Below are 20,415 nucleotides of genomic sequence, written 5' to 3'. Positions count from 1 at the left end.
ATTTCAATATTCTTTAGCAAAGGGAAGAAATATTTGTGTCTAAAACAAAGGACTAGCAATGACCTTCTAAACAGATGATTAAATTCCCATATTGATATGCAAGAATATAAACCGGTATTACAACGTAAAAAATTATTAACTCATTAGACGATAAGGCTGTCTTAAATATATCTCTCATCTCTATAATTCAATGCCTTCCATGAATGTCAAAATTTCCCCCTTCAAAAGAATAGGAGATTCAGTGCCTTCTTTGCTTTGCACGTTTTTGTGACTGTCGACCCTTTATCTTCCATTTCTCATTTCCGGATGGTCGATTTTGTTCTTCAATCTCCCGAACCTTACGCTTCCTGAAAAGTATTTATACAAGTGAACCAAATGAGAAGGTAAATTAAAACATAGGACCTTGGACGATAACAGCAGAATAGCTCTACTCACCTGTACTGCCCAAGGTTAGGATCAGAAAGCAGTTCATCTGCAAGGGAGGCCTTCCTCTCCTTCTTATTCAGTCTACTTGAGAAGAACTCCGTTGAAGGCTCTATAACTGTGCCCACCTGACAATTTGTCAAAAATAAAAAAGATTTTTTAACATAAGGGTTAAGACCATCCAAATAACTTAAATTAAGGAGAAGTGCAGAATGTTCACTGTGACAAGCTAAACATGCCTGGAAATACTTGGGCAATGTTTTTGATTTTGTATCACCCTTCTTGTAATGTCTCTTTGGATCAAAGGCATTCCTCAACTGTATCATCAACAAAGTATAAATACATTAGATACATTGAAAGATCACCTTTCTTGTTCATAATAACAAACTTGTTTATCAACATTAACACAATCTTGATCAAACTCGATCTTTATGTAGACACAAATTTGTAGATGAATTTCAGATAACAGTTCTCACAGTGTAACTAGAAAACTGATGTTAGGAGTAAATTTTTTGTGGTACAATATATACGTAAGATGGATGTAGTCACTATAAAATGTAAAGTCAGAGATGAATCATCTTGATTGTATTTGGAAGGTAATAAGATTGAATATAATCTAAGCCAGAAGTAAGAGGCTCTGATTGAATAATTATCCAAAATTGATATAAATGGATAGCACCAAAGGCCATACATAGAGAAGGCTATGTTCATATGCCAACTTAACGTTTTAGAATGAAAAACTTAAGACATTCGAAATTAAACAAAATCTCAGTGCAAGTGCATGAGTCCATCTAGCATTGTGTCAATTTTTGGAATAATTACTTAACACCGATCACCAAGCACATGACGCAAGTGCATGCCCACTTGTAAAGTAAGCAACATTCCCTTTCTCTTGAGGGTGGCAGTTTTGAGGAGAGAGAGCATATTACAAGTACAAACAAGGACCCACAAATGTCTGACATATTATTCCCAAAGAATTTTCATCCATAAAGCAGAATGATCTCTAGCTTAAAAATCATTTATGAATATGCTAGACACTAATCTATGGGTTATCAGCATGTTTTACAATTGCACAATAAGTCATACGAACGTATTCTCTCTCTTTCTCTTGGAAACAAGTAAGTATGAATGCAAGCATTGACATAATGTCACCATTTAAAAAGGTTTGATTCAAACATCGTCTCAAGGTATACTCCCTATATAAGGAACAATAAGAAACAACACACTCTCAATTAAGTATTGCAATCTCAGGGCAAGTTTAAAATGAGATTGAACCACACAAATAAAAAACAATGCCATGTCAAACAGTTACATAGACGAAAAAGAGAGAAGTTAGAGCACCTTCAGCAACTGAAGATCTTTCTTCAACTCAGGAGTTATAGTTGCAGCAGGCATGTCAAACCTAACATTCACATGGCACAACAGAACAAACATCAATCAAACCAACAAACAACCCACAAAAAGGCAGACCCACAATTTTGATACAGTCATAGAAAAAATACCAGCTAGTCCCAACTGTATCTTTCATTTGTTTCTTGAGTAACTTGTTTAGCTTTTTCGGATTGTTTGGTGGCACAAAAAGCCCATCAACAAGCTCGGTATTTGGTCTCCAAAGCGTGCTAACTTCACGATGACATTGTGATCCATGTACACCTTTGTCGTTAACATGAGAATCAGTTTTCACAGTGGATGACAGAACCGGCACCTTTGGCTGCCATGAAAGGCCAATAACTGGCTTGTTCTCTGTCATTCTCTGATTCTAAATAAAACCCAAGTAGCTTCTCTCTCTTTATATTCTCAACTGAATAACAAAACGAAAAGATATCAAAAAGAAGCATAATAGAGCAAAAAATACATAAATAATAATAATAAAAAAGTAAACTTTCAGCACTGCAGCTTCAGTTATATCTTTGGCTTAAAAATTTGGAGTCCTGTCATCACAATTTTTTGGTGAATCCGTGGAGTTATTAGTCAAACAACTTTGTTAGGGTTTCGCCACGCAGAACAACTCTATGCCTTGCAGATGTTAACTAATTAAACAAATCAAGAAAAAGAATTGAGTTATACGAACTCACTGATATCGAGAGTTCGCTGGGGCGGGCCGTGTGAATCCTTCGGCGGCGACGGCTGCCGGTAACAGCGTTGAGAGTTGTATTTGTGTGTATGCCGGAGGCGACTTGTTTTAGAGATATGGGATTTAGGGTTTTTCTCTTGCTCTATGGTTTACTTCTTTCTATTTCAAATTCTTAAATTTGCAAGAACTGAAACCTCTAGGGTCCAAATGAATAAAAAAAAATTAATTGGATCTCTCATAGTTAACCATAACGCATTTTAACCGGCTTATCGTTGTAAGAACTGAAACTTCTAGGGTCCAGATTGATTAAAAAAATTTAATTGGGCCTCCAATAATTAACCATAACTCCTTTTAACCGGCTACTATTCTAGCTTAACACCAAGAAGAGAGACCATTTTTATCTTTCCGTTTTTTATTCTAAAATCTAAATTATTGATATATCACCCCCATTCTTTCTATATATATAATTTCGAAAAATGATCAATTTTCAAATTAATTATAACTTTATAACATTAAAGAATAAAATGTTTTTATTTAGTGGGTTTTTACATTATAAAAAATCATCATTCAATTTGCATATCTCACCCCAATGATTATTTTTACGGATACTAGATCCTTAAACTCAATTTGATTCATCTTAAAGTGAAAAATAAGAAAAATGTTAAGACAAACAAAAGTACTAGGCCTTTGGTTAGCTTAATTCATTGCCTGTATATCGTTACATATTGAACAACAAAGTACATGATTAGAGCAATTGCCTAGTAAATGCAATTATCAACACCACATTTTGCTTCAAAAGGGCTATCTACTCCTATGTTAGTTTTGATTGAAAACCTAGAATAATCACTCAGATTCGTCATCGAAAAAATTCATATCACCAGCATCATCAGTGGCAGCGCCAGCTTTAGCAGGTTCCATATCAGCCATAGACAAGAGCTCCATGGATCCATACTTTCCCTCTGCATTTCCATCTTCATAATCATCAATTATATCATCCTTATATTCATCATCGTATGCAGTTCCATTTTCGTCGTAAGGGGTTTCCTGCAAAAACAGGGAGGTTTGATATGTAAGGAAAGAGCAAGCACAATTTTTTTCTTTAACCCAATTAAAAAAACTTCAGGAAAGAGTACCCTCCTTGAGTTCAACATTTCAGAAATTCTTTTTAAGAATTTCATGTTATAGTGACAGTAGAAAGAACAAAAGCAAACATCCATTATCGCAGGCTGATGCAAATGATGTCCTCATCGAGATCAACCACATTAGCTAGCAAAGATATTTTACGTTTGCATGAATTAATCTCTTCTGAACCTATTTCAAATGTACTCAATTTTAGCTTTCAGACCAAGATATGAAATATACATTAATACTATAAACACATTCAATTAGCCAACTTAGTTACTGTGTGACCAAATGACCAAGATTAAGACAAAACTCTAGTTTACTTTCAATTTCAGCTGGATGAATTCAATCCTAGATCCAAACACGGGTCACTTCCAGTGCTACAGAAGCAGGAAGGGAAGTTCATCTATCACTCGGAGCCACCAGGTGAGTAGAAAAGAATGCAAACTTAAAAATACCTCATCTTGTGATGCTTGTTTCTCTCCTTCAATAATCCAGTCATCCAGTGAATGTTCTTGAAGAACACTGTCAAAAGAGATTGCATCATCGGACCTCTTTTTCATATGGTGTTCTCTAAGACGCAAATTGTAGTGTACATAGGTAAGATCATTAATTCTTTTCTGAGCAGCACGACTATGCCTTTGTCTGTGGACCTGATCATATATGCTCCAGTTATGCTCACATTGAATGGATGTGCATGTTTGACTTAATATACGAACAGCTATCCTTTGCAGCTCTAAGCAACTTATCCCGTGTTGTTGCCACCATGCAGCTAGTACATAAAATAGCACTGATCAATACTAAATTATCATTGACACTGGTTCCAACCCAGAAATCTATGCATGAATTCAAGTATATGCGAAATTCTCAACAAGTATCATAGAAATCCAGATGGGCAAGTAGCATCACCTGGATCAAGCCCTGTTCTAGTACTAATTGCCAATTCAGTTCCAAAATCAGCTTTTGCAGAACTATAATCAGAAATCTGTGAAATAGCAGCAATCCTTCTTGCATTGTCTGGCTCCAGCCGAACAATGCATTCATTTAGTCCTCGCACCACCTCTGGATGCTGCATTTTATTTTTTGATGAAAAAAATAAAATAAAATAAAAAATTGCATTAGCTAAGAAACCAATATGAATTTGAAATCAACCAATCATCATTGTTTCTCCTACCGCCACAAAATGAGGACGATATCTGTAAGACGGATTCAAGAAATATGCAGCTACATATAAAGGGTGGTGGATTAACAAGTTCCAGTGATCATCTATCACGCTCCAGAATGGTCCATATTTGCGAACATCATCACCGTGAAAGGATTTAATTGCAACCTTTGCCCTGTAGATGTCATTATATATGTATGGCATGGACGGGCTTTCCCCAGTATTAACCTTTTGAAGAACTTCCATTATTGGCTCCACCGATTTTAAAACATACATCACCTTCTTCCAAAATGTAGCATTTAAAACAGTCTTTTCCACCTCTTTTCCCTCATCTGATCTAGAGAACTGAGATGATATCCATATGTTTGACTGAAACATTCTTCTAAGATCAATCCTGTGGTCCAGTAAGTTTTTCAATGTAGCAAAGCTGGAGGCATAACGGGTAACTGAAGGCCTCAGAAGTTCCTGTTCTTGGGTAAATTCTTTCTTCATTAGATTTAACAAAGAAATTTGATTGTATATAAACTTTGTAATTTTTTGCGCCTTTTCCATACATTCAGATACGCATTTTAACTTGAGAAAATCTTCAAGCATCTTGTCAATACAATAGGTTGCACAAGGCATCCAGAATAGATTCCTTCGCTTCTCTTCAAGCATCTTTCCGGCAGTCTTATAACTGGGGGTATTGTCAGTGATTACCTCCAAGAAGAGAGGACAAAAAGCAACAAAAAAGAAACACTATTAGTTACTAGCAGGTCAAGATTAAGGATGACAAATTATTGGAAAATAGAATGGAAGAAAGGGTTGAATACCTGCACCACATTTTCCTCGCCCACCTCTTCAACCACTTTGTCCAGCAACTTAAACAAATTTAGAGCATTTTCCACAACATCAGTGGCATCAACCGAAGAAACAAAATATGAACCATGGGGGGAAGAAACCAAAAAATTGATTAATACTCTACCCTCAAGGTCTGTCCAACTATCGGCAATGATCGAACAACCAGTAATTGCCCAAGAAGCCCTAAGCTTAACTAGGTTTTTTCTAATAGTTGCAATTTCTTCCTGTAGCAAGTGACCAGATATCAGTTGACTTGTAGGGCCTACCAACCCCTGTCCATATTGACCAACCAACTCAAGCATACTATGAAAGTACTGGGAGTCTGCTGCTTGTAAAGGAACTCCTGCATGGTAAAAAAATTTGGAAATTGCAGAAATAACTTCCTTGTGGGACTTTTTACCAGATCCTCTTTTTGATTTCGTTTGTTTGTAGGATAGTGGAGTCTGACCATGTGGTGATTTCAGAGAAGCAGAATCCAATCTTGATTTTTTCAGTAACGGTTCGAAACTATCGTGAGGAGACATCTCCTTAAAAGCCATTCTCAAATCTTTTCTCAGTCTTCTATCAGAAACTGCCAATCTCTCCTTGCTCATTTGATTTAAAGCTTCCTCCTCTTGCTCATTCGTTTTATCTCCATTATTTGGCTGTATATAAAAAGTTGATTGGTCCTTAACATCAGGCCATTTTTGTCTCCTCCCAGTACGGTGCCATTTCATATTCTCTTTCATTTTAAGATACACTTCCTCAGGAGCATTGTTACAAGGTGCTACTTCTCCAGGAATTCTAGCAAGATGTTGTTTAAACCGATTAACACCTCCACTAACTACTTTTCCACAATAATTGCATTTGACCTTTTTCTTCTTCTCATCTTGAGCAACACCATGCTCCCAACCCGGATCAACATACCCTAATGACCGAAGTGGAGTCAAATTTAACACTAAATCCCTGTCTCCCATCAATTGCTTTCCTCTACTTCTGCCATAACCGACATGCTCTTGTTCCTCTTCATCGTCAGAGAGAAAAGCTAAATAAGATGGTCCAACATCATCAGCTTGCCGAGCTCTCTTACTAGAACCACAACCTTCCAAATCTTCCTTCATTCTAAATAATACTTCCTATAAAGATTTATCAAAAAAGTACTATAACCAGTATCTCCCACAACTAACTAACTTTTCCCACATCTTGACTCAGCTCCATCATCCTTCAAGCCAGCATAAACTCATATCTAATACCATGAACAAGCAATTTAACATGTCACAAAATGCATGCTTCACTTCACCATACTATGGAAAAGAATGTCAACTAAATGATACAACTCAAAACCAACAATATAAAACCCTGTGCTTTTGGTGGATTCTAGGTTGATCATAAGACCCCAGCAAGAGTTAATCATAAATTTTAAAGTAATCACGTTTCTTTTTCTTGAAATTTTAACAACAAAAATATGTCAAAACCATCAAAGTTTTGATCTTTCAACCAAAAATCAAAACTTTCAAGAAATCTAATTTATGTTGAAGCTAAAACAAAATATGGGAATTGCTCGTCGTACCTGAAATGTTGGTAAAGTTAAAGAGGATTTTGAGTTTGGGATTGGGAATGGTGAGTCGCGGCTGGGTGAAAGGTTCAACTCGACTCGGCGTTTTTAGGGTTTCTATTCTAAACCTATAATAAATTCTAAATTTTAATAAATAATTTAATAAAGGGAATTTGCCTTAAAATGAATGTTTTCAAGTTTATGTTTATTTATTTCAATTATTTTTTATTAATTCTCAAAAAAGGGTTTATGTCATGCAGTCTTGAGTTGACTCAGTGAGTCTCCAAGCAAATACTAACACCTGGGCTCTGCTGCTGCTAGACTACACATTGAATTCTACATCCTTTGGTGGGCTTCATATTTTTCAAATTGTTATTAAATTGTATGTCTGGCAGTTTGCATACACCTCGACTAATCCTTCGAAGTCTTGAAGTTAACGATCAGGTAAACCCTCTAGTGGCCACTCCTATTATCAACCAAAATGAATTAAACTCAAGACTTCTTGAATAATACATCCAAGAGTCTTTATTGTCTCACTCGGCCACCTAGGAATGGTTAACTCATAGTTAACTTTTATTTTACATTTTGTGAAGTTTTATAACCTTGATTGGTAGCAACGTTTTAAAATTCGGCCTACCCCGACTAGTTAAATTGGTTTAATTGGGATTGGGAAACTACACCAAGCTGGGTTAACAATTTTCCTATTCACCCAACCCTTAGAATTTGAGATAATGATTGGCGAACAATTGAAGGATGAATGTTGGAGCTTTTGAGGAGAAAGTGTCGGTGAGTGCAACGGTGGCGACGGAGTTGATTTCTGGTGAGTGAATCGACCAGAAATAAAAAAAAGAGGTCGCGACAACAGCCTGCTTTTGTCGACGATTGACGAGGCTAACAAGGGTGGGTGAGGTGAGGCGGGTTTTGGTCGAGAGACAGAGGGGAGTATTTTCGGGGTGATGGGGAAGATTGTTGACGCTAGCATCGATAAGATTTGATTAAAATTGAACTGATTTCGGCTAAATCTTGGATAGATTTTCTCGGGAATGGGCTCAAGGGATGATTGGGATTACATTTAGGGTGTCATCGCTGCCAACTAATCGACTGTTGATTTGTATTTGGGGTGTGTTTGCTAAATTTCAAACCTGTAGAGATTTACATGTAGTTTTTAAGGGTGTATTTACTGAATTTTAAAAATTTTGTCACCTGGTTTGATCAACCCGTCAAACCGGTCAACCAGAGACCCGACAACTTTGCTGGATTCCACCGACGTAGAATGATCAATCAGTCACATGAATCTTAGCTGAGATTTAACTGATTGAACCCACTTGCCGAAGACGTAAAAATTTCAAGACGTATTAAGGGGAAGTTGATTATACTTAGATTACTTGTTTATATTCTCCTTTGGTTCACTTTCTTTTATCTATCAAGTATCAACTACCGTCAAATAGATTTAAAAGTGGATGGGTTATATGACCAAAACAGGGTCACTTTACAAGCAAACTAATTAGCAAATCTGATTTCTGAGTCTTATGAACATTTGTGAATGCATAGACTTTCTCTTTCACAAGATATACAAACAAGATCCCTATAATGGATCACCAATAATCTTCACAAGAACACTCACCCATTTTGAAATGGTGAAACCTGTTCCTATCTCTTACAATGATTTCGCGTTTATACACCTTTGAGATAAGCTTACTTGCTTGGTGACAGTCTTTACACACCCTCAAGTTCTTCGAGATTCGGAGAGTTTCTCCTGGTTTTGTTTTCAATAGCCCCAAGGCCATTGCAAGTTTCTCGCTATGGTGATTTAAGGGGTTCTCAGTTTCCTCCTCTTCAAGCTCATGTAACACTCCTTCAGTGTCAGGCACATAGCCGAATGGTCTTATACCTTCTAACATCTCATCAACTTTGGCATATATTTCTTTAGCTTCAGGATGAGCCCTTCCTCCTGCAGTAAATTCATTTACGACGCCCTCCAATTCAATGACAGAAAAGCCTGGAGTTTTCTTCACTCCTCTGTCATTCATCAATTTTCTCATGTTGGCAACATCTTCCCATCTGCCTGCATTAGCATATATATTAGCTAACAACACGTATCGCCCACTATTTTTAGGGTCTAGATTGATCAATCTCTTCCCTATTTGCTCTCCCAATTCCATGTTTTTGTGGATTCTACAAGCTCCAAGAAGAGCTCCCAATACACTTTCATCAGGATTCATGGGCATCTCATCTGTAAGCTTTCTTGCTTCCTCCAACATTCCAGCTCTTCCAAGTAAATCAACCATGCATCCGTAATGTTCTATTCTGGGTTCGATTCCATGAGCTTCAGTCATGTAGTGGAAGTAATAGCGCCCCTCTTCAACCAAACGGGAATGAGCACAAGCAGTAAGGAGATTGACAAATGTGATATTATCAGGAGGAACCATCTTCCTCTCCATCTCCTTGAAAAGTTCAATGGCAGCGTTTCCTTTCCCATGCATTGCTAACCCTCCAATCATACAATTCCATGAAGAAATTCCTCTATAATGTAACCCATTAAAAACTTGAAAAGCCTTCTCCAAGTACCCGCATTTACAGTACATGTCAATTATTGATGTGGCGAGTTTCGAGTCCAATTCAATTCCATTCTCCTCAATGTAACAATGTATCCATTTCCCCTGCTCCAACGACCCTAACCCTGTACAGGCTGATAACATACTAGCCGCGACATACTTATCCAAAACCACATCTTCCTCTTTCATCCTTTCAAACAAGGAAAACGCTTCATGAAAACGGTTGCTGTGGACATAAGCAGCAATAATAGCATTCCAAACAATAGAATTCCTCTCTTTAGGCATCAACTCAAAAACTTTCAGAGCCTTATCAACAAAACCCCACTTAGCAAAACCATTTATCAAACTTGTCCAAGAAACAACATCCCTCTTTAGCATCTTGTCAAATACCCTCTTAGCTTCCTCCAAAGATTCGAAATTCACATACATATGTATCAAACTGTTCTGAGTGAATCCATGTAAACCAAATCCTAACTTCAAAACGTGGGCATGGATTTGTTTCCCTTCTTCAATAGCATAATCATCACAACATGCTCCCAAAACACAAGGGAAAGTGAAATTATTAGGCAAAACAAATTCTTGCAACATTTCAGAGTACACAAGAATGCAATTTCTGGGCAAATTGCGTTGCAGATAACCCCTCATTATAGTATTATAAATAAATGCATCTGGATTGGGAATCGTATCAAACACTTTGAGGGCATATCTCAAATTGTCCTTTTTTGAGACTGAACAAAACTTAACAACCCTACCCATGACATAATTATCAGCTGAGAGTCCGAGTTTGATGATCTGGGAGTGGAATTGCTTCAACTCAGCCATGTTTGAGCATGATTCCAAGGCTTGTAATGGCAAGTAGTTTGTGGCCTGGAGATGCAGTGAGGTCATTTTGTATAATATGGATATGCTTATGCTTCCCCATTCAATGCGAGCCGTTTAGTTATATAAGTTTGATTTTTTATACCCTAATGACCGAAGTGGAGTCAAATTTAACACAAATCCCTGTCTCCCACAATTGCTTCCTCTACTTCTGCCATAACCGACTGCTCTTTTTCCTCTTCATCTCAGAGAGAAAAGCTAAATAGATGGTCCAACATCATCAGCTTGCCGAGCTCTCTTACTAACCACAACCTCCAAATCTTCCTTCATTCTAAATAATACTTCCTATAATTTATCAAAAAAGTACTATAACCAGTATCTCCCACAACTAACTAACTTTCCCACATCTTGACTCAGCTCCATCCTCTTCAAGCCGCATAAACTCATATCTAATACCATGACAAGCAATTTAACATGTCACAAATGCATGCTTCACTTCACATACTATGGAAAAGAATGTCAACTAAATGATACAACTCAAAACCACAATATAAAACCCTGTGCTTTTGGTGGATTCTAGGTTGATCATAAGACCCCAGCAGAGTTAATCATAAATTTTAAAGTAATCATTTTTTTCTTTTCTTGAAATTTTAACAACAAAAATATGTCAAACCATCAAAGTTTTGATCTTTCACAAAATCAAACTTCAAGAAATCTAATTTATGTTGAAGCTAAAACAAATATGGGAATTGCTCGTCGTCCTGAAATGTTGGTAAAGTTAAGAGGATTTTGAGTTTGGGATTGGGAATGGTAGTCGCGGCTGGGTGAAAGGTTCAACTCGACTCGGCGTTTTTAGGGTTTCTATTCTAAACCTATAATAAATTCTAAATTTTAATAAATAATTTAATAGGGAATTTGCCTTAAAATGAATGTTTTCAATTTATGTTTATTTATTTCAATTATTTTTTATTAATTCTCAAAAAAGGGTTTATGTCATGCAGTCTTGGTTGACTCAGTGAGTCTCCAAGCAAATCTAACCTGGGCTCTGCTGCTGCTAGACTACACATTGAATTCTACATCCTTTGGTGGGCTTCATATTTTTCAAATTGTTATTAAATTGTTGTCTGGCAGTTTGCATACACCTCGACTAATCTTCGAATCTTGAAGTTAACGATCAGGTAAACCCCTAGTGGCCACTCCTATTATCAACCAAAATGAATTAAACTCAAGACTTTGAATAATACATCCAAGAGTCTTTATGTCTCACTCGGCCACCTAGGAATGGTTAACTCATAGTAACTTTTATTTTACATTTGTGAAGTTTTATAACCTTTTGGTAGCAACCGTTTTAAAATTCGCCTACCACGACTAGTTAAATTGGTTTAATGGGATTGGGAAACTACACCAAGCTGGGTTAACAATTTTCCTATTCACCCAACCCTTAGAATTTGAGATAATGATTGGCGAACAATTGAAGGATGAATGTTGGCTTTTGAGGAGAAAGTGTCGGTGAGTGCAACGGTGCGACGGAGTTGATTTTGGTGAGTGAATCGACCAGAAATAAAAAAAAGAGGTCCGACAACAGCCTGCTTTGTCGACGATTGACGAGGCTAACAGGTGGTGAGGTGAGGTTTTGGTCGAGAGACAGAGGGGAGTATTTTCGGGGTGATGGGGAAGATTGTTGACGCTAGCATCGATAAGATTTGATTAAAATTGAACTGTTTCGGCTATCTATCACTCGGAGCCACCAGGTGAGTAGAAAAGAATGCAAACTTAAAAATACCTCATCTTGTGATGCTTGTTTCTCTCCTTCATTAATCCAGTCATCCAGTGAATGTTCTTGAAGAACACTGTCAAAAGAGATTGCATCATCGGACCTCTTTTTCATATGGTGTTCTCTAAGACGCAAATTGTAGTGTACATAGGTAAGATCATTAATTCTTTTCTGAGCAGCACGACTATGCCTTTGTCTGTGGACCTGATCATATATGCTCCAGTTATGCTCACATTGAATGGATGTGCATGTTTGACTTAATATACGAACAGCTATCCTTTGCAGCTCTAAGCAACTTATCCCGTGTTGTTGCCACCATGCAGCTAGTACATAAAATAGCACTGATCAATACTAAATTATCATTGACACTGGTTCCAACCCAGAAATCTATGCATGAATTCAAGTATATGCGAAATTCTCAACAAGTATCATAGAAATCCAGATGGGCAAGTAGCATCACCTGGATCAAGCCCTGTTCTAGTACTAATTGCCAATTCAGTTCCAAAATCAGCTTTTGCAGAACTATAATCAGAAATCTGTGAAATAGCAGCAATCCTTCTTGCATTGTCTGGCTCCAGCCGAACAATGCATTCATTTAGTCCTCGCACCACCTCTGGATGCTGCATTTTATTTTTTGATGAAAAAAATAAAATAAAATAAAAAATTGCATTAGCTAAGAAACCAATATGAATTTGAAATCAACCAATCATCATTGTTTCTCCTACCGCCACAAAATGAGGACGATATCTGTAAGACGGATTCAAGAAATATGCAGCTACATATAAAGGGTGGTGGATTAACAAGTTCCAGTGATCATCTATCACGCTCCAGAATGGTCCATATTTGCGAACATCATCACCGTGAAAGGATTTAATTGCAACCTTTGCCCTGTAGATGTCATTATATATGTATGGCATGGACGGGCTTTCCCCAGTATTAACCTTTTGAAGAACTTCCATTATTGGCTCCACCGATTTTAAAACATACATCACCTTCTTCCAAAATGTAGCATTTAAAACAGTCTTTTCCACCTCTTTTCCCTCATCTGATCTAGAGAACTGAGATGATATCCATATGTTTGACTGAAACATTCTTCTAAGATCAATCCTGTGGTCCAGTAAGTTTTTCAATGTAGCAAAGCTGGAGGCATAACGGGTAACTGAAGGCCTCAGAAGTTCCTGTTCTTGGGTAAATTCTTTCTTCATTAGATTTAACAAAGAAATTTGATTGTATATAAACTTTGTAATTTTTTGCGCCTTTTCCATACATTCAGATACGCATTTTAACTTGAGAAAATCTTCAAGCATCTTGTCAATACAATAGGTTGCACAAGGCATCCAGAATAGATTCCTTCGCTTCTCTTCAAGCATCTTTCCGGCAGTCTTATAACTGGGGGTATTGTCAGTGATTACCTCCAAGAAGAGAGGACAAAAAGCAACAAAAAAGAAACACTATTAGTTACTAGCAGGTCAAGATTAAGGATGACAAATTATTGGAAAATAGAATGGAAGAAAGGGTTGAATACCTGCACCACATTTTCCTCGCCCACCTCTTCAACCACTTTGTCCAGCAACTTAAACAAATTTAGAGCATTTTCCACAACATCAGTGGCATCAACCGAAGAAACAAAATATGAACCATGGGGGGAAGAAACCAAAAAATTGATTAATACTCTACCCTCAAGGTCTGTCCAACTATCGGCAATGATCGAACAACCAGTAATTGCCCAAGAAGCCCTAAGCTTAACTAGGTTTTTTCTAATAGTTGCAATTTCTTCCTGTAGCAAGTGACCAGATATCAGTTGACTTGTAGGGCCTACCAACCCCTGTCCATATTGACCAACCAACTCAAGCATACTATGAAAGTACTGGGAGTCTGCTGCTTGTAAAGGAACTCCTGCATGGTAAAAAAATTTGGAAATTGCAGAAATAACTTCCTTGTGGGACTTTTTACCAGATCCTCTTTTTGATTTCGTTTGTTTGTAGGATAGTGGAGTCTGACCATGTGGTGATTTCAGAGAAGCAGAATCCAATCTTGATTTTTTCAGTAACGGTTCGAAACTATCGTGAGGAGACATCTCCTTAAAAGCCATTCTCAAATCTTTTCTCAGTCTTCTATCAGAAACTGCCAATCTCTCCTTGCTCATTTGATTTAAAGCTTCCTCCTCTTGCTCATTCGTTTTATCTCCATTATTTGGCTGTATATAAAAAGTTGATTGGTCCTTAACATCAGGCCATTTTTGTCTCCTCCCAGTACGGTGCCATTTCATATTCTCTTTCATTTTAAGATACACTTCCTCAGGAGCATTGTTACAAGGTGCTACTTCTCCAGGAATTCTAGCAAGATGTTGTTTAAACCGATTAACACCTCCACTAACTACTTTTCCACAATAATTGCATTTGACCTTTTTCTTCTTCTCATCTTGAGCAACACCATGCTCCCAACCCGGATCAACATACCCTAATGACCGAAGTGGAGTCAAATTTAACACTAAATCCCTGTCTCCCATCAATTGCTTTCCTCTACTTCTGCCATAACCGACATGCTCTTGTTCCTCTTCATCGTCAGAGAGAAAAGCTAAATAAGATGGTCCAACATCATCAGCTTGCCGAGCTCTCTTACTAGAACCACAACCTTCCAAATCTTCCTTCATTCTAAATAATACTTCCTATAAGGATTTATCAAAAAAGTACTATAACCAGTATCTCCCACAACTAACTAACTTTTCCCACATCTTGACTCAGCTCCATCATCCTTCAAGCCAGCATAAACTCATATCTAATACCATGAACAAGCAATTTAACATGTCACAAAATGCATGCTTCACTTCACCATACTATGGAAAAGAATGTCAACTAAATGATACAACTCAAAACCAACAATATAAAACCCTGTGCTTTTGGTGGATTCTAGGTTGATCATAAGACCCCAGCAAGAGTTAATCATAAATTTTAAAGTAATCACGTTTCTTTTTCTTGAAATTTTAACAACAAAAATATGTCAAAACCATCAAAGTTTTGATCTTTCAACCAAAAATCAAAACTTTCAAGAAATCTAATTTATGTTGAAGCTAAAACAAAATATGGGAATTGCTCGTCGTACCTGAAATGTTGGTAAAGTTAAAGAGGATTTTGAGTTTGGGATTGGGAATGGTGAGTCGCGGCTGGGTGAAAGGTTCAACTCGACTCGGCGTTTTTAGGGTTTCTATTCTAAACCTATAATAAATTCTAAATTTTAATAAATAATTTAATAAAGGAAATTTGCCTTAAAATGAATGTTTTCAAATTTATGTTTATTTATTTCAATTATTTTTTATTAATTCTCAAAAAAGGGTTTATGTCATGCATTCTTGAGTTGACTCAGTGAGTCTCAAAGCAAATGCTAACAGGCTGGGCTCTGCTGCTGCTAGACTACACATTGAATTCTACATCCTTTGGTGGGCTTCATATTTTTCAAATTGTTATTAAATTGTATGTCTGGCTAGTTTGCACACACTTCGACTAATTTTTTGGAACCTGAAGTTAACCATCAGGTAAACCCTCTAGTGGCCACTCCTATTAGCAACCAAAATGAATTGAACTCAAGACCTTTTGAGTAATACACCCAAGAGTTTCTATCGTCCCACTCAGTCAACTAGGGATGGTTAACTCATAGTTAACTTTTATTTTACATTTTGTGAAGTTTTATGACCTTTATTTGTAGCAGCGTTTTAAAATTTGGCCCAGCTTGACCAGTTTAACTGGTTTAACTGGGACTGGGAAGCTTCACCAAGCTGGGTTAACAATTTCCCTATTCACCCAAACCCTAGAATTTGAGATAATGATCGACGAATAATTGAAGGATGGATGTTGGGGCTTTTGGGGAGAAAGTGCCGGTGAGTGCAACGATAGCGACGGAGTTGATTTTTGGTAAGTGAATCGATTGGAAATAAAAAAGAGAGGTCACGGCAACAACCGACTTTTGTCGATGATTGGCGAGGCTAACAGGGGTGGGATGAGGTGAGGTGAGTTTTGGTCGAGAGACAGAGGGGAGTATTTTCGGGGTGATGGGGAGGGCTGTTGACGTTGGCGTTAATGAGATTTGGTCAAAATTGAACCGATTTCGGCCAAATCTTGGGTAGATTTTCTCGAGAATGGGCTCAAGGGATGATTGGGATTGCATTTGGGGTGTCATCGTCGCTAATTAGTCGATTGCTGATATATATTTGGGGTGTGTTTACTAAATTTCAAACCTATAAGGATTTAATTGCAATTTATAGGGGTGTTTTTGCTCAATTTTAAAAGTTTTGTCACCCGATTTGATCAGCCAGTCAAACTAGTCAACCAGAGACCTAACAACTTTGCTGGATTTCACCCTGGGTTGGTTATTAAAACATTGATTCGTAGATTACATTTTGTATACATTAAATTTACTTAATAAGAAATTCAAGGGAGTCTTAGAAAGCTTCGAAGCGAGGATGGCTACACTTGCAGTTAGATCAAAGGGTGAAGTTGACAGCAATGGATCAGAAAGAAAGACGTAGAATGATCAATCAGTCACATGAATCTTAGCTGAGATTTAACTGATTGATCCCACTTGCCGAAGACGTAAAAACCTTATTTCCATCTCCTACTTAAGACTAGGGTGCAGCCTCGTGACAAGCTCAGCCTCGACTCGTCGGAGAATGAGTGTTTCACGAGTTCGAGCTCAACTTCAAGCTCGTGAAAAATGTCGAGCTTTTCGGGGTTGATTCAAACTGTTCGCGAGCTGTTCGAATCACTCGAGACGTCATTTGAGTAGGAGAGCTCGTGAGATAGACCGGTAAGGTTTCAGCTCGTGAGTCAAGGCCACTGATGCAGGCGCCGTAGGAGAGGAGGTCCAAGGTAAAGCTGAGATCTGACGAGTTCGATGACGGTAGGGTGGACTCCGATGGTGGTGAGTAGTTTCCTCATGATGTAGATCGACTGAAGATTATGACTGGGTGGAGATGAAGAGTTGGATTTTGGTCTCAACAGATTCGACTGAGAAGTTAGTGGGAGGGGCGGTGGAAGAAGAAGAAGAAGAAGATGATGAGGGGTTCAAAATGACGTCGTTTTGTTAAATCCTTATAAATAGCCGAGCCGAGCCAAGCCAAGCTCGAGCCGTTTATTTTTTAAACGAGTCGAGCTCGAGCTCGAGCCTGCTCCTAATACATTTGAGTCGAGCTCGAGCCAACCACTACTCAGCTCGGCTCGGCTCATATGCACCCCTACCTAAGCTACACTTCCCATATTTCCATCTCCTACTTCGCTATATATATAATTTTTCTAATGTAAACATCCTGATATCTTTGATGCGTGGATTAAAGATAATTTAATTATATCTATTATAAATATGAAAATTTTCACGTTAAAAATTTCAAGACTTATTAAGGGGAAGTTGATTATACGTATATTACTTGTTTGTATTCTCCTTTGGTTCACTTTCTTTTATCTATCAACTACCGTCAAATAGATTTAAAAGTGGATGGGTTATGTGACCAAAACAGGGTGCCACTTTACAAGCAAACTAATTAGCAAATCTGATGTCTGAGTCTTATGAACATTTGTGAATGCATAGACTCTCTTTCACAAGATATACAAACAAGATCCCTATAATGGATCACCAACAATCTTCACAAGAACACTCACCCATTTTGAAATGGTGAAACCTGTTCCTATCTCTTACAATGATTTCGCGTTTATACACCTTTGAGATAAGCTTACTTGCTTGGTGACAGTCTTTACACACCCTCAAGTTCTTCGAGATTCGGAGAGTTTCTCCTGGCTTTGTTTTCAATAGCCCCAAGGCCATTGCAAGTTTCTCGCTATGGTGATTTAAGGGGTTCTCAGTTTCCTCCTCTTCAAGCTCATGTAACACTCCTTCAGTGTCAGGCACATAGCCGAATGGTCTTATACTTTCTAACATCTCATCAACTTTGGCATATATTTCTTTAGCTTCAGGATGAGCCCTTCCTCCTGCAGTAAATTCATTTACGACGCCCTCCAATTCAATGACAGAAAAGCCTGGAGTTTTCTTCACTCCTCTGTCATTCATCAATTTTCTCATGTTGGCAACATCTTCCCATCTGCCTGCATTAGCATATATATTAGCTAACAACACGTATCGCCCACTATTTTTAGGGTCTAGATTGATCAATCTCTTCCCTATTTGCTCTCCCAATTCCATGTTTTTGTGGATTCTACAAGCTCCAAGAAGAGCTCCCAATACACTTTCATCAGGATTCATGGGCATCTCATCTGTAAGCTTTCTTGCTTCCTCCAACATTCCAGCTCTTCCAAGTAAATCAACCATGCATCCGTAATGTTCTATTCTGGGTTCGATTCCATGAGCTTCAGTCATGTAGTGGAAGTAATAGCGCCCCTCTTCAACCAAACGGGAATGAGCACAAGCAGTAAGGAGATTGACAAATGTGATATTATCAGGAGGAACCATCTTCCTCTCCATCTCCTTGAAAAGTTCAATGGCAGCGTTTCCTTTCCCATGCATTGCTAACCCTCCAATCATACAATTCCATGAAGAAATTCCTCTATAATGTAACCCATTAAAAACTTGAAAAGCCTTCTCCAAGTACCCGCATTTACAGTACATGTCAATTATTGATGTGGCGAGTTTCGAGTCCAATTCAATTCCATTCTTCTCAATGTAACAATGTATCCATTTCCCCTGCTCCAACGACCCTAACCCTGTACAGGCTGATAACATACTAGCCGCGACATACTTATCCAAAACCACATCTACCTCTTTCATCCTTTCAAACAAGGAAAACGCTTCATGAAAACGGTTGCTGTGGACATAAGCAGCAATAATAGCATTCCAAACAATAGAATTCCTCTCTTTAGGCATCAACTCAAAAACTTTCAGAGCCTTATCAACAAAACCCCACTTAGCAAAACCATTTATCAAACTTGTCCAAGAAACAACATCCCTCTTTAGCATCTTGTCAAATACCCTCTTAGCTTCCTCCAAAGATTCAAAATTCACATACATATGTATCAAACTGTTCTGAGTGAATCCATGTAAACCAAATCCTAACTTCAAAACGTGGGCATGGATTTGTTTCCCTTCTTCAATAGCATAATCATCAGAACATGCTCCCAAAACACAAGGGAAAGTGAAATTATTAGGCAAAACAAATTCTTGCAACATTTCAGAATACACAAGAATGCAATTTCTGGGCAAATTGCGTTGCCGATAACCCCTCATTATAGTATTATAAATAAATGCATCTGGGTTGGGAATCGTATCAAACACTTTGAGGGCATATCTCAAATTGTCCATTTTTGAGACTGAACAAAACTTAACAACTCTGCCCATGACATAATTATCAGCTGAGAGTCCAAGTTTGATGATCTGGGAGTGGAATTGCTTCAACTCAGCCATGTTTGAGCATGATTCCAAGGCTTGTAATGGCAAGTAGTTTGTGGCCTGGAGATGCAGTGAGGTCATTTTGTATAATATGGATATGCTTATGCTTCCCCATTCAATGCGAGCCGTTTAGTTATATAAGTTTGATTTTTTTTTTTTTTTTTCCCTTTTGCCATGCCTTGATATTTATTTTTTCACTATTGCATGGTCAAATGAAAATTTATGGTCAAACTATAATATTAATATGTTGTAAATAGCTCACAACATCATGAATGGAAACAAAATACTTTATACCAATAATCCTTTATTCTTATTGGGTTCACAACTTTACGTATGTATGTTTTGGATACTAGAATTGGTATATAAAAAGATAATCATTTTAGTAAGATTAAAAGCTTAATTTAGTATGTGAAATGGGTAATTACCCAATTCAGGAAAATGTCAAAGATTTGTACCTGAACATGAAACATTCTGTTAATAAGAAGAGAAAGACTTAAAAAAGATAATGGTTGGCTTTTACTAAATGTATAAACAATCTGCAACAATAGATTGTTCATTAATGAGCAGGAAGAAATTGCGGAGTTTTGTTGCAGAGGATATAGCAAATTAGAAATAACGGCCTCTCAAACACCATTAGTCCCTTTAAGATAACTCAACTCTTGTTCTAAACCACAAAGACCAACTACCTAAAATTATACATCCATAACTTAAAACTCCAAATTTTTG

At 37.5% G+C, this 20,415-nt stretch overlaps 5 protein-coding genes across 5 annotated transcripts; all 5 read right to left on the bottom strand.

Moving 5' to 3' along the window:
* Positions 1-25: 25 nt before the first annotated feature.
* On the bottom strand, positions 26-2,671 carry LOC116144488 (rRNA-processing protein fcf2-like). Its single transcript, XM_031429927.1, has 6 exons — positions 2,499-2,671; positions 1,926-2,224; positions 1,765-1,825; positions 663-740; positions 436-551; positions 26-347 (listed from the first exon to the last, which is right to left on the bottom strand). Exons 2-6 carry the CDS (start codon positions 2,171-2,173, stop codon positions 239-241), a joined length of 612 nt encoding a protein of 203 aa, XP_031285787.1. The 5' UTR covers positions 2,174-2,224; positions 2,499-2,671; the 3' UTR covers positions 26-238.
* A 909-nt stretch (positions 2,672-3,580) lies between these two features.
* Positions 3,581-6,731, bottom strand: LOC116144531. The gene is made up of 5 exons (XM_031429972.1): positions 5,594-6,731; positions 4,794-5,480; positions 4,529-4,688; positions 4,026-4,391; positions 3,581-3,933 (listed from the first exon to the last, which is right to left on the bottom strand). The coding sequence occupies exons 1-5, from the start codon at positions 6,719-6,721 to the stop codon at positions 3,896-3,898; spliced, it is 2,379 nt and encodes a 792-aa protein (XP_031285832.1). The 5' UTR covers positions 6,722-6,731; the 3' UTR covers positions 3,581-3,895.
* A 2,019-nt stretch (positions 6,732-8,750) lies between these two features.
* LOC116144538 (pentatricopeptide repeat-containing protein At5g66520-like) lies at positions 8,751-10,608 on the bottom strand. Its single transcript, XM_031429982.1, has one exon. The coding sequence runs from the start codon at positions 10,596-10,598 to the stop codon at positions 8,751-8,753; it is 1,848 nt and encodes a 615-aa protein (XP_031285842.1). The 5' UTR covers positions 10,599-10,608.
* A 179-nt stretch (positions 10,609-10,787) lies between these two features.
* On the bottom strand, positions 10,788-15,526 carry LOC116144525. Its single transcript, XM_031429966.1, has 5 exons — positions 13,829-15,526; positions 13,029-13,715; positions 12,764-12,923; positions 12,313-12,626; positions 10,788-10,874 (listed from the first exon to the last, which is right to left on the bottom strand). The coding sequence occupies exons 1-5, from the start codon at positions 14,954-14,956 to the stop codon at positions 10,788-10,790; spliced, it is 2,376 nt and encodes a 791-aa protein (XP_031285826.1). The 5' UTR covers positions 14,957-15,526.
* A 2,257-nt stretch (positions 15,527-17,783) lies between these two features.
* Positions 17,784-19,780, bottom strand: LOC116144530 (pentatricopeptide repeat-containing protein At5g66520-like). The gene has a single exon (XM_031429971.1). It carries the CDS (start codon positions 19,768-19,770, stop codon positions 17,923-17,925), a length of 1,848 nt encoding a protein of 615 aa, XP_031285831.1. The 5' UTR covers positions 19,771-19,780; the 3' UTR covers positions 17,784-17,922.
* Between the last annotated feature and the right edge of the window lie 635 nt (positions 19,781-20,415).

Source organism: Pistacia vera, unplaced genomic scaffold (genome assembly GCF_008641045.1).
Source record: "Pistacia vera cultivar Batoury unplaced genomic scaffold, PisVer_v2 Contig446, whole genome shotgun sequence".
In the NCBI taxonomy this organism is placed as follows: domain Eukaryota; kingdom Viridiplantae; phylum Streptophyta; class Magnoliopsida; order Sapindales; family Anacardiaceae; genus Pistacia; species Pistacia vera.
This window is presented reverse-complemented; position numbering and strand designations above follow the sequence as displayed.